General features: G+C 33.6%; 1 protein-coding gene across 1 annotated transcript in view; it reads right to left on the minus strand.

The window, feature by feature from the left end:
• The window catches only part of PLOD2 (procollagen-lysine,2-oxoglutarate 5-dioxygenase 2), a 111,187-nt gene that overhangs the window by 32,573 nt on the left and 63,264 nt on the right, over window positions 1-15,350 (minus strand). Inside the window, exons 8-11 of the mRNA XM_044667613.1 lie at window positions 11,119-11,220; window positions 8,660-8,785; window positions 7,059-7,180; window positions 6,089-6,193 (exon numbers count right to left, since the gene is read on the minus strand). Coding sequence (XP_044523548.1) covers window positions 6,089-6,193; window positions 7,059-7,180; window positions 8,660-8,785; window positions 11,119-11,220 — 455 coding nt within the window. The remainder of the gene's footprint in view (window positions 1-6,088; window positions 6,194-7,058; window positions 7,181-8,659; window positions 8,786-11,118; window positions 11,221-15,350) is intronic.

Raw genomic sequence — 15,350 nt, forward strand, 5'->3', positions numbered from 1 at the left:
TGGTTCAACATTAGGAAAACCATCCACATAATTGACCTTATCAACAGTCTAACAAACAAAAATCACATGATCATCTCAATAGATGCTGAAAAAGCCTTTGACAAAATACAGCATCCATTCCTATTGAAAACACTGAAAAGTATAGGAATAGAAGGACCTTTCCTAAAAATAATAAACAGTATATACCTAAAACCATCAACAAACATCATATGCAATGGGGATAAATTAGAAGCCTTCCCAATAAGATCAAGAGTAAAACAAGGATGCCCATTATCACCTCTATTATTCAACATAGTACTAGAAACACTAGTAGTTGCAATTAGAGAAGAAAAAGAAATTGAAGGTATCAAAATAGGCAATGAGGAGACTAAGTTATCAGTCTTTGCAGATGATATGATGGTATACTTAAAAAATCCTAGAGAATCAACCAAGAAGCTTGTAGAAATAATCAACAACTTTAGCAAAGTTGCAGGATACAAAATAAATATACATAAATCATCAGCATTTCTATATGTCTCCAACACATTAGAGCAGCAAGAAGTAGAAAGAGAAACACCATTTAAAATCACCCTAGACAATATAAAATACTTAGGAATCTATCTACCAAAACAAACACAGCAATTATATGAAAACAACTACAAAACACTTTCCAAACAAATAAAACTGGATCTAAACAATTGGAAAGCCATTGACTGCTCATGGGTAGGACGAGCTAACACAATAAAAATGACCATTCTACCCAAATTAATTTACCTATTTAGCGCCATACCCATCAAATTACCAAAAAACTTCTTTACTGAATTAAAAAAAAACTATAACAAATTTCATTTGGAATAACAAAAGATCAAGAATATCAAGGGAAATAATGAAAAAAAAATGTGAAGGAAGGGGGCCTAGCAGTACCAGATATTAAACTATACTATAAAGCAGTAGTCATCAAAACAATATGATACTGGCTAAGAGACAGAGAGGAGGATCAGTGGAATAGACTTGGGGTAAATGACATCAGCAAGACAGTGTATGATAAACCCAAAGAGCCCAACTTTTAGGACATAAATCCACCATTTGACAAAAACTGCTGGGAAATTTGGAAAACAATATGGGAGAGATTAGGTTTAGATCAACATCTCACACCCTACACCAAGATAAATTCAGAATGGGTGAAGGACTTGAATATAAAGAGGGAAACTATAAATAAGTTAAGTGAACACAGAATTGTATACTTGTCACATCTGTGGGAAAGGAAAGACTTTAAAACCAAGCAAGAGTTAGAGAAAATTACAAAATGTAAATTAAATGGTTTTGATTATATTAAGCTAAAAAGCTTTTGTACAAACAAAAACAATGTAGTCAAAATCAGAAGGTAAACAACAAATTGGGAAAAAATCTTTATAACAAAAAACTCTGACAGGGGTCTAATTACTCAAATATACAAGGAGTTAACTCAATTGTATAAAAAATCAAGCCATTCTCCAATTGATAAATGGGCAAGAGACATGAATAGGCAATTTTCAGGTAAAGAAATCAAAAAGTATCAATAAGCACATGAGAAAGTGTTCTAAATCTCTAATAATTAGAGAAATGCAAATCAAAACAACTCTGAGGTATCACCTCACACCTAGCAGATTGGCTAAAATGACAGCAAAGGAGAGTAATGAATGTTGGAGGGGATGTGGCAAAATTAGGACATTGATGCATTGCTGGTGTAGTTGTGAACTGATCCAATGATTTTGGCTGGCAATTTGGAATCATGCTCAAAGGGCTATAAAAAAATGCCTGCCCTTTGATCCAGCCATACCACTGTTGGGTTTGTACCCCAAAGAGATCATAAATAAACAGACTTGTATGAAAATGTTTATAGCTGCGCTTTCTGTGGTGGCAAAAAACTGGAAAAGGAGGGTATGTCCTTCAATTGGGGAATGGCTGAACAAACTGTGGTATATGCGGGTGATGGAATACTATTGTGCTAAAAGGAATAATAAACTAGAGGAATTCCAGGAGAACTAGAAAGACCTCCAGGAACTGATGCAGAGCGAAAGGAGCAGAGCCAGAAGAACATTGTACACAGAGACTGATACACTGTGGTAAAATTGAATGTAATGGACTTCTGTACCAGCAGCAATACAATGACCCAGAACAATTCTGAGGGATTTATGGTAATGATGCTACCCACATTCAGAGGAAGGACTGCAGGAGAGGAAACATATAAGAAAAACCACTGCTTGAACGCATGGGTCGGGGTGGGCATGATTGAGGGTGTGGACTCTAAACTACCACACCAATGGAACTATCAACAATTTGGAAATAGGTCTTGATCAAGGACATATGACAAAACCAGTGGAAATGTGCGTTGGCCATGGCGGGGGGAGTGAGGGGGATGAAGGGGAAAGTAGGAGCATGAATCATGTAACCATGTTGAAAATGAATATTTATAAATGTTTAGATTTTAAAAAAGGATTCTATTTGACCCTGAGTAAGACACTTATCCCTGTATTCCTCAGTATTTCATCGTCTATAAAATCTCAAGAAGGGAATGAAACACCACTCTAGCATTTTTTTCCAAGAAAACCCCAAATGAGGTCACAAAGAGTCAGAAAAGACTAAAATGATTGAAAATAATAATAAAACAATCATGACCCATAAAGGAATAGCAAAATTAGTTCTAATTATATTTTCCAAGCCAGGAAACCATATCTTCCTAAATGCATCATAAATAATTAATGCCAAAATTAAACATATATGCACCAAATAGCATAACATCCAAAATTTTCAAGGATAAGTTAAATGAATTAGAGAAGTAAATAAACAGTAAAACTATAGTAGTGGAGGATCCAAAACTGCCCTGTTAGAGTTGGATATGTCTAACCATAAAATTAAAAAGAAGTAAAGAAGCTTGTAGCCCTCCATAGTGAGAGTGGGCCCCAGTAAAATCAAAGCCATGGTCTGGCCAGAATCACTCCTCACATGAGGCCCCCAAAACCCCTTCTTTCTAACCCCTCCTTGCTGTACTTTGTAAAAACTGTATGTTTTTCCAAGAAATTACTGAAGCAGGAATTCTGTGAGAAGTTTGGTTAGGTGACACTGACATTGATTTATCAGCCTATTGAAAATTCTGTCTAAGCTTCAGTGAGGTAAACTAAGTCATTGCACTAAGATTGTAAATCATTACTAACCATTGTTCCTGTAAAAAGCTTACCTAATCCCTTAGACTACATCACTTTCTCTATAAGTATGTACCTGAAATCAATAAACTTTGTCACTGATCAGCAAGGAAAAAAAATCTGTTTTCTAAAGATGTATTCACGCAAAGGTGTTATCTGTAACATGACAGAATTTCAGATTTGGAAGAAATCACAGGAAAAATCTGTATCCAATCATTCTCAACCTTAACTTGAAGATTTATTGTAAAATGAAAATGACTATCTCCTGAGGCAGCACATTCTTTCTGAGAAACTCTAATTACAGACACTGCAAGAAGTTTCTCTTGACAACAAACCTAAATCTGTCTCTCACTAGATTCCATCCAATGACTCTCTGAGGCCAAACAAAACAAATTTATCTTCCACATGACAGTCTTCAAATAATTAGAGATAACCATTAGGTCCCACACAATTATCTTTCCTCTGGATTAAAAATTTTGTTTGTCCTAGTGCTCCTATGACCCTGAAGCCCTTGCCAAATCCTGATTGCCTTTCTTCAGAGGTTACCAATATTATCTAGACCCTACATAAAACTGGATAAAATATAATACTCCCAAGGTAGACTAATCATAGTATCCTACTTCTCACCTTTCGGACACTATTTTTCCCTCAATGAGGTTAAGCATTCCATTAGCTTTCTTTTTGGCTGTTCTAACATTGATTACTCACTGAGATTGTAGTCCATTAAATATTTCAGATATGTTTTCACACATAGAAAAATATTTTCTCTCTATGCTTTGGGTTAACGAACATCCTTAAGGAGTAGTATATTATAGCTAAAAGGGCCTTTCAAGCAAGTAAGACCTAGATTTGAATTCTATCAAGACCTTTACTAGTTTTATGAAGCCTGAGCAAGGCAGTCAGCTTTTATGAATATACATTGTCATCTGTGAGATGGGATCAACCTACTTTCTATATAAAGATATTGTGTGATCCACAATTAATCACCTACTATATTAGATATTCTTCTCAGATCTGTAGCTCCTGCATATTTGATAAGCTGCCTTTATATAAGACATGAATATCAATGTTAAGTAGCTACTGGTGAAGAAGTGATTTTCATGACTTCTTGGGCTCCACTTATTACAATGATTTTCAGCAATGATTCGGCAATTAATAACTTTAAGGCAAAATGGAGCCTACTTTCCTTTAAGAAAAATAGCCACATTCAGATTTTTTATATAACAGAATGGGATGGAGGGGAATAAGCATTTACCTTTGTTCAGTTGTTTCAGTTGTATCTAACTCTGTGACCTCATATGAGGTTTTCTTGGCAGAAACTGGAGTAGTTCACCATTTTCTCATCCGGCTCATTTTACAGATAAGGAAACTAAGTTAAATGATCTGCCCAGGGGCACACATCTAGTAAGTGTCTGAGACCAAAATGAAGTCAGTTCTTCCTGACTCTAGCACCAGCACTTTATTCACCATTACAACCACCTTCATTAATTAAGCTCTTACTAGATGCCAGGCACTATGCTAAATACTTTAAAAATATTATCAAACAAAATTATTATCTTTAAAGTAACTGATCTATTATGATCTCCCTTTTATAGACAAGGAAACTGAGGCAAGTGGTATGTAAGTGATTGCCCAGCATCACATAGCTAGGATTCTTGACTCCAAACCAAACTTTCTATCCAGTATTGCCATTGCCTAATAAACACATTATCAATCAATACATAAATACCTAAATAATCAAACAACTAAATGGTAATGACAATGAAAAAGTCAGAATATTTTTAGTGTTTTAAGGTTAAAAATGCTCTACACATAAAACTGCCAATCTCTTTTAAGAGGCACTTACTAAATCCTTTTCCTTAAGCTTATTGATCAAGTATTTGCCGAGGCAACCATAAAGGAAATTGTTTAAATGTCTGTAAAATGTTAAAAACAAGAAGGCATGGAATGGAAAATATAATCTTTGATCAATATCTGTAGGAGGCTTATTTTGCAAAGGCAGAAAATTTCCCTAAAACTGTAGTTAAATTTCTCAAGGAATCTCAATATGGCTGATTGGTTGCCTTTAGGTTCAAAGAGGATACAGAATAGTCAAAGCTTTACTTATTCACTGACTTTCTTTGCACCTTCAGTGCTTAATGCAGACCCTGGCACATACTAGGCATTTAAATATGCATTAACCTATATATTGCCTCTCGGGTCAAAGGTGCCTTTCCAATATGAGTTGGAAACAATAACTGCATGTGATGAATGTGAACCATCAAAACATAAGCCAAAGTTCTAAAATTTTAGTAAATTCCTTATTGGAAATAACAAGGATTTAACTAGCCAAGGTCACATATTCTCAGATTTCATCTTGTATTCTCTAACCTAAATATAGAAATCATCCCCCAAGACTGTAATCCACTCTCTATCATTCTTCCTGTTGAAATATTTGCCTTCTTTTAAGTTTCAAAACCAATGGCACTTCCTCCAGTCCCCTGCTATTGTGATCTTTTCCACAAGTTGAATAGGTTCATTCTTTCTATATTTATTATACTTAAATCCTAGTTACTGAGAACTCTGTGAAGAGTTTCAATCTTGTATCTAACTCTGGGGCAGCTAGGTGCCTCAATTTCATGCCCAGAGATGGGAAGCTCTCGATTCAAATCTTTGAGACCCTGGACAAGTCACTTAACCCCAAATGCCTAGCCCTTACTACTCTCCTGGCCTTGAAGCCAAAACTTAGTATCAACTCTAAGATGAAAGGTAAAGGTTTAAAAAATAAATTTTGTATCTTACTAACACCTGGGACTTTGCAAATACAGCATTTAATAAATATGTGTTGGGCTAAATATCACTGATTAAGAACATTGTATATGGTGGTTTTAGAATTGTACATAAGGATAATTTTTTGAAGAGGGCTCCCAGTGAATTTTTCTGAGTACCTGTTTTGCTCTATCAGTATCTTCAAAGTCTTTGGATTTGTTAGAACAACATCTGCATCAAGACTAAAGTAATAATCGCACTGGCCATCCTGACGACAGAGATCCCTGAAACAAACAAAAATGCTGCAGTCAATTAGATGTACTACAGGACAATTAATCATTTCCATACCAAAAAATAAAATAATATAATACTCAGAATTATAATTAGCTAATATGAAATAGCTTGTCAAAAATGTAAAGGAAACAACAGCATTCAGAAAGTTCATTATTGATTTTATAGGAAACATATTTTGTCATTGCAGTTGTTTAATAATAGCTAGTATTTATATAGTGCTTAAAGAATGACAACATCCTTTGAATGTTAGCTTTTGACAATTCTGGAAGATAGGAGCACTTTTTATCCCAATTTTACAGATGAGAAAACTGCAGGAGAAAGAAATTGAGTTATTTGTCTAGGATATCAAAGGTAGAATTTGAACTCATGTCTTCCTGACTCCAACTGGCATGCACCACCTCCTATCTACAGATACAATTTCAAACTAGTCAAAAAAAAAAAAAAAGAATTTGACAGCATCAACAGCCTTCTAAAATATTACACTATAGTAGTGATTCCCAAAGTGGGCGCCACCGCCCCCTGGTGGGTGCTACAGCAATCCAGGATGGCATTGACGGCCACAGGTGCATTTGGGGGCAGTGAATAACTATAAGGGGTTGGTGATAGTATGTGACAGGGGGCGCTAAGTTATATTTTTTTTTCTGGAAAGGGGGAGGTAGGCCAAAAAATTTTGGGAACCACTACCCTATAGCCTACTGATTCAAGAATGAATAGGAACTGTTAATATTTATGTAAAAAAATTAACTTCCCTTAAATTCTATGGTTACATATATATAGCTATATTATCTATTTATATCAATTTACTTATATATTTATTTACATATAGTATTAAATTATAAAATTTGGAAAACATACATCCCCATATTTCTGGCTTCTGCTTGACTTAGATTTTCCTCTGGACCAACAATTTTTATATTCTTGATCACATCTTTAGCTTTTTCCCAAAATTCTTTGATGTGCTTTTCATGATAGACCGCCTGTAACATAGTAATAAAATTCAGAATTGAAGAAAATAACACGAGATAGGTAAGAGGTGACTAATGGGTTCAGAAATGCTATTTATACAACAGATCTTGCTTTGCAAGTGATTATTGTAATAAAGTAAGATCCACTTGGCAAATGTGGCATTTTATTGTTGTTTGAATATAACTTGTGTTTAATGAAGTATGCATTGGAGAATCATTTTTTAAAAAGAAAATTTTAAAACTTTTAATTATATATAAATGTTTCCCTCAAATACAAGGATTTGAATCATCAGTTTATAATTCAAAAGAATGAAAAATTGCCTTCAAAGTATATTCTAAAATACAATGTATCAGCATCATCATCATACTTTGAAGCAATAATCCTGGCTTTTTTCTATTAGTAGCCACCATAAAAACAGGTATTTTATCACTCATTTTTTTAAGTTACCATTTATTTTTTTATTTTTATACAGAGCATAACAATATGCTGTATATGATTTGTTATAAATGTTATAAACTATAATTAAATATACCTATCCAAAAAACCCACAAATTATTACATTAGCTATGTCCAAAAATCCATGTCTCACTTTTCTCCTTCCTGCCCCCTCCCCCAAAAGATAGGTAATATGATATAGTTGTAGGTGATGGCATGCACAAAGATTATCTGCAAAATTTGAAACATTGGCAACTGTTAGTAGCTGATTATTAGCATTTCATTGCAACATGGGAGCTGTTAAGTGTGTTATCCAAAAGAAAAACCTCTGAACCAACTCGATTATAATATGGATGCCATTACTTGACAAATAAGCATATACTTTGTAATGAAGATATCATAGGTATCTTTTTTATTGCAGATATAGTTTTTTAAAAAATATTTATAGTGTATTTCCCCTGTAACTCCTGAAGAGATGGACATTACATTGTACTTTTATCCACAGTTTGCAGGCAACGGAAGACAATATTTAAGAATATAATAAATGCCACATTCGGCCAAAGTAATGGTCCTTTCCACCAAAAAGCCTGTCTTTGACAGAGGAACTGTGGAACTTTGGGATACAGGATGTTTTCCTTTATTGATAATAGCATACATGTTAGCCCTAGTCAGGACTATTTTAAACTGATTAGTTATTGTATTACTTGTAAAAATATGCTAACAATTCCTTTTTCAAGCTCTACCATAATCTGGAAATAGTGAATTTTTGAAAATTACTAGTCCTTGGTTCTGAAATTCTTTTTCAAGCTTCAATCTTCAAAGCTCCATGATTCTGTTGATTTATCTGTTTTCTCAATCCATAGATTTAAAAGTACTCATTATGTTCCTACTTAGTCTTTGTCTAACCTGAGTGAAAAATCCCATCCCCACCCCCACCCCAGAATGTTGTGGTGATTTTAAGGCATCCTTTCTTGTATTTAAACCAGTATTGACAGTCCATCTTTTTGAGAACTGCCCACCCCTTCCCCCGAAGAATTCTTCATCCAAATACTTACATTGTTATGAATGAATAATTTAATAGCTTCTTTGGGGTAATCCAGTGTCAACAATAACTCTAGAAATCGAGGTAGGAAAGGAGTTGGCTGCTCAATGAAAACACCAATTGTTACCCTTGGATAGTCCTAGGAAAAGGCAGGAAAATATCTCTTTATTCAAGTAAGCCCCAATTTTGGCTATATTCAGATGTTGATTAGCCAGGCAAATGCTGCTTTGTGGCCAATTAGAACAAATAAGAAAGGAAACTTACAACTTTGGGGAAAAATATATCTATATAGCATGATCTGCAAAGTATGGAAACCAATATAATTAATATTCAAAAATATAAAATGAATAATGCAAATAATATTATATACATAATATAAATAATTAATATTCACTCTTGAATCTTCTTCATGGTGGTTTGACATCTAGTCTAACTGATTAAACCTAATGTTACATGTTCAAATTAAGCCTTCACTCTCCCTTTAAAGCAGTAAATAATACCAGTAAAGGGGCAGCAGCTACATGGAACGTGGGTAGAGTGCCAGGTCTGGAGTCAGGAAGACTCATCTTAGTAAATTCAAATATATATACACATATATATTTATATTTATATCCTTATCCCTGACAGTTTTAAATCTGAAACAGGTTACACAGATGTAAAACAATCTGCAGTACCAATTTAGAATTCAATTAAAAGGCTAAACACATATGATTAGCCTAAACAAATACTGAAAATATAGTTGATAATGATAACAATAATAAAAATGAGGTAATAATAACTAACAAAAATATCAATAACCATAATAACAATTAGCTATTCTTTATATAGAACTTTGAGGTTTACAAAGAGCTTTACAAATTTTATTTAATTTTATCCTCATGATAATATTGAAAAGTCAGTGCTATTATTATCCCCATTTTACAGATGAGGAAAGGGAGGCAAACAGAAGTTTTATTCAGGTCTCATTGCTAGTAAACACCTGAGGCTGGACTGGAACTCAGATCTTCTTGGCTCCAGACCCATGACTCTATCCGCTGGGCCAACTAATTATATTAACTTTGAGATGATGATTTTAATGATTATTGTTTGTAACTTTGATTTTCTTGTATTATTTCCAACTGCTCTGAAATGATAGTTGTTTTATGAATTGAGATTTTTCATGTAGATACAGTAGAAAGGAAACAAGTGTTGTTTTTTTAATTCCCATCTTACGCAGTTAAAATAAATGAGAATGAAACAAGTAGGAACTGTAGCTCTCTTTTATAAAGGCAGAACACTGAGTTCTGCAAAAATGATCATTTTAAAACATCTCTTCATCATATCTCTATCCAGAAATATTCTGGCATTCTTTCTGGATAGGAAATATTCAGTTTGTTATTTAAAAACCTGGCCAAAATGTCTTATTTTCAAATAAAACATGGCCCTGTTCAGTAGCTCTTAAATGTGCACAACTTATTTTTTATCTCTCTTTAGACGCTGGTAAGAATATAAATTATTTATTCTCAGAATCCTGACTTTTTTACAGTTAAGTTTTGTTCTCCTAAATTATTTCACACTGATGAGGCCAGCAGTTTGTTAGAGCTTCATTCCTATAAATTTTCATGACTTTATATTCTTTCTACCACATATTCCTCATGGAAGTTAATACTCTTCCAGGTTATCAAAGAGATATATTTGAAGCAAAATGATGCTATGTTATGAATTAAATGTTCTTCACTAGGCTGGACCATAACAGTAGTAGGCATGAAGAAAATATTACATGACTAAACAATGACTATTTCTAGAAGAGTGCCTATTCACTTGATATATTGGCTACCAAAAATAAATACAGCAAAGTGTCCACAGGGAAAATCTTTAAAATTCTATAAGTAAATAACATTTGATTTAAAAAGGACCTAAGTAATATTATACTTTTTTCCTAATAAAAGAGACCAACTAGATTGCTAACTAACATAGTACTAACTTATAGCAAACAGCCGCATCCATGCTGAAGTTTGGGTATTTCAGTCAAACTTGCAAAGTATAAGAAATGGACATCTTTAAAGTTTAGGAATCCTAGATTCTCTATTTATAAGACTACATTCAATATTTTGACATCCATCTTATTAGAGAGGATGGCAGACTGGGAGAGAGGCTAGAATGGTACCCTTAGGGTTTAGGAAGATTTGGGTCCATGTTCCACATCTGACACATGCTGTATCTCTGTGAAAATCACATAACCTCTTATTAACATAAGCAAATCTCTAAAGTTATAAGTTAAATAATGATGGAGGGAGTTTTTTTTTTCACTTGAAGTTCCCTAAAATGATGAACTCACAAGTCTGGATGAACAATCGTAGCAACAGAATGAAAAAAAGAACCCACAAACTTAAGTATAAAAAAACTCAAATTATTATTATTTTCCTCCAAACAAATCCAAAAACAATGGCAATTCATAGTCTGTAAGCACTTTGCGTGTAACATTTTACTTACTTCTAGAGTTGATAGGTCAATTACATCCAAGTCACACAGAGTACATCCATTTTCCTGTGTCCAAGCATTAGGAATATAATTTCCAAAATAATTTAGTTGAATCTAGTAAACAAAAAGAAAAATCTCCTCAATAATGAAAAGTCTCCCTCAATTATTTTCTCTCATTCCAACATTTCCAAAGCCAGTTTTATACCTTTTAAGGGCTCCTTAAAAAAAAGTCACCTACTATATTCATGTCATCTAGAGTTTCAAACTTTTACTTCAGCATAAAATAATTGTAGATAGATGAGCCAAAAAAAAGTCATTGTGAATAAGAGCATCATATTCCTTTTTCATTTAAGGAAAAATAAAATAATTCAAAGGAACATAGTTGTAAGATAAGAGAGAAAAGGAGGACTTAGAAAGAGATGATATACAATGTCCCCAATTCAGTTAATGAGTCCCAAAAGTCCAATAAATGACTACTTAGCATATCACATACCAAACGTACTTTAGCTGTGTATGGTAAATAAATTTAAAGGCAGATGAACATTCTTAAAGGAATGATTGACATACTCATTTCATGAGTTTCTAGCTTTTTACAGAGAATTAAGATTCTAATTGTTAGGAATTTTCCAATTCATTATTTCCTTAGCCTACAGTAAATTGACCCACCCTATTTTCATCAGTCTACTGGGGAACAACTCAGCCAGATGGCCTTCAGGACTAAAAGATGCCACTTAAAATTCCTACTTCTTAGAACTCAGGTTAAGCACCACCTATGTGAGGCACCTTTTTTGATAACCCCATTTGTCAGAACCTCATCACAGATATCATCTTATATTTACTTAGTATATGTTTTATATATAATTATGTGTGCAAGTATTTTTTCTTCAGATAGAATGAAACCTGCTAGAGGGGAGAAATAATTTCATTTTTGTCTTTAGCTCTCAGTACAGTACCGGGCATACAATAGTAGATGCTTAAGAAATGCTTGTTGATTATTGAACCACTAAAATAGCAAATACCTCCAACCGCTTCCCTCCCCAAAACCTCTAAGCTTTTTTAGTATCACCATGGAAAAGTTGGTAGAGTCCTTTTCTTCTCTTCCACCTAGGATTACAGGATTTAGAGACAGAACACTTGGAGCTCAGACCCTTCATTTGACAAATGAAGAAACTGAAGGTCAGAAATGGAAATAAATCTCTTACCCATCATTCAGATGGGTAGAGAATATAAATTCCTTATGATCAGGTTTCCTTACTCTCTCCCTTCCTTCTTTCCTCCTTCCCTCCCTGGCTCTTTCTCTTCTTGTCTCCCTCTCTCCCTGCCTCCTTCCTCCTTTCTTTCCCTCCCTACCTAACAAAGTATGTGGAAGTCAGCACTTAAATACTTAGTAATTAAAGTAGGAGACCTGGGATTTAAACTCAGATCCTCTGACTTTAAATCCACTTCTCCTTTCACTATATGGCACTGTCTCTCATGGCTTATTTTTAAATAGTATCCTAGATTTAAAACTGGAAGGAACCTGAGGTCATATATTTCAAACCACTCTCCCATTTTACAGATGAAAAATTTGAGGCCCAGGTTTGTTTGTTTTGTTTTTTTTTTTCCTTCAAGGATACATACATAATACTGAATCTTGACAAGCTAGAACACTGGGCTAAATCTAAGAAGAAAAAATTCACTGGGGAAAAATGTCAAGTCTTGTACTTCAATTTAAAAAAAAAAAACTTCAAGGTATTTTGATGGAAAAACAGCAGTTGTTCTTAAAAGGATTTGGAGAGTTTAGTGGACTGCAAGTTCAATGAGTCAGCAGTGTGATATGTCAGCCAAAATAGGCTAATATATTTTTGGGCCACATTAGGAGGAAGAACAATTCCAGGAATAGGGAGGTGTTTAGTCTGTATTCTGCCCTAGTCAGACCTCATCAGCAATAATGTGTTCAATTCTGTGCCACTTGGTTTAAAAAGTAAAGGGCATTTATAAGCACTAGAGTTGTCCAAGAAAGGGCCACCAGGACAGTAAAGAAACTTGAGTTTTGACAATCATTTGAAAAAGTAGGTTTATTTATCCTGCTGAGGTTGATATTAGAAAAAAAAAACAACCATCTAATAAGTAGAATTGTAGCAAAGTGCATGACCCATATGGTCTTTGACTTAGTTTCTTTTCATATAAAATGAGAATGATAATAAATATAAAACTCATCTTTCAAGATCAATATGAGGCTTAAAGTAGATAACATGAAGAGAACGCTTTATAAACTTTAATCCATTATGTAAATTTCAGTCATTACTCTTCTATGTATATATACACATGTACATGCACACAAAAACACATTCTTTATAGCTGTGTAATCATACATAGGCATATTCACACATATGAATATCCAGCTACATATCTGGACATAATTCTTTGGAAAGAAGCATGACACAGTTGAATAATGCATTCCTCATTTCTGTAAGAGCAAAAAGGAATTCAAGAATTAGGTTCCTATGACAGATACGAAATAAGCAGTCATTAATATTCATTAGCCAAATGAGATTTTTTAAATTCCATCTACAGAATCATTCTGATGTCCTTTAAATGACCTACTACAATAAAAATGATATAATTTTTACTCTTAGATGTCAAAATCAACCAGACATCCACCACCCATTCATTAAATTACACATTTTCACGACTCAGAAAAATCTTATCCTATGAATAAAAGCAGTATTTTTTAGAAATTATATTTATAGGATGTCTTGGCATATTCTATTTAGTGATGATTGAAACTCGCCCTGGAAAACTCACAAATATTATCCTTCATTAATCTCTTTCTTTTTGTGAAATAACTTAACTTTGAAAAGAAGTAAATGAAAAGTTTAAAAAAAGCCTAAATCTCAGAAGCAATTCAAAGATCTGCATCAAAATTACAGATATAAACTTTAAGGATATTTCTTTGTACCCTCAAAGAAATTTATTATGAGTTAATACTTAATTCCCATATTAAATAATTAAGATCATCAGAAGTCTTGGGGATAATTCAATTATCTTTTCAAGAAAATATTCAAGTCAAAAGCAAAATTTTATTATTTTTTTTTAATTATTACTCCATCTTACAAAAATCTACTTTCCATCTTGATTCAATCATAAAATGTTATTTAGAATAAAAATAACCTACAGTTTAGAACACTCCCTTTCCTGGTTCTTTGATGTAATTCAAACAGTAAGGTTTTTCCCCCTTACTATAACATCTGTTTTCTCCATAAAAGTTTCAGACAACTATTCTGGCAGCTATTGAAATGACTAAAAACTAATTATGCAGTGAAACAGTGGGTCTGGGCAATCCCATTCTACTTAGCAATGACTTTTTCACCCATCTTTCACAATCTCAAAGGACCTTCCAAATGTGATGTCACTTTTTATGGCAATGAACTTGGTCCACTCTATTCCATTCATTTATGTCTCTTGCAACACAAATATGAAAGTTGCACTCAAATTTCCAAGGTTACTGTGACCTTAATACTTTGCATTATCTGATGACATATGTTCAATTGAATTAAAATTAAAATGCTTCTCCATTTCAGTGTGTCCTAAAAGTCTTTCTATCTTTAGAAAGGTCTGCCCCAGCCTGGGGTGCATGAGAAGAGACTTTCAGAATACAGGGCCCCTCCCTCACACCACAAACCACTGTAGCTGGACTTTAATGGAGGCAAGAACTTTAACTTTTAATACATTAGTATATCCACTTGAGTGATCCAGTTCACATACAGGTAGAAAACAATTGTCAAGGATGTTGACACGTCCTTTCAAACCAAAAACAAGTTCACAAAAATGGAGTATTAAAATTCACAGAAACATTTGTTTCTTCTCTTGGGAAATATAATCTCTATTTTCATCCAAACAGGAAACAGTTAATTTTCCCTCTCATTAGCCTGAAATAAAGGAGCATAGAGGATCTTTCTGCGAATTCTAGTATTAAACCTTGAAGAAAAGTAGTACTCAAAATTAATAGCTACACCAAAAGAAGCCATGAGAAAATGTACCTCCCTTCTTAAATTGCAGAGGTGGAGAAATATCACATAATTAATTGATATGGCATTTACTTTGCTAAATCACTTTCCCCCCAATTCTTATTTTTAAAATCCTCTTTATAAGGAATGGCTCTTAGAATGGAGGGGGAAGGGAATATATTCAGAAACAAATGTGGCACAAAAAACAATAAAAATAAGATTTGAAAGAATCTAAATAGGTAATAAAATGTGTCA

This window comes from Gracilinanus agilis, chromosome 3 (genome assembly GCF_016433145.1).
Source record: "Gracilinanus agilis isolate LMUSP501 chromosome 3, AgileGrace, whole genome shotgun sequence".
Taxonomy (NCBI): domain Eukaryota; kingdom Metazoa; phylum Chordata; class Mammalia; order Didelphimorphia; family Didelphidae; genus Gracilinanus; species Gracilinanus agilis.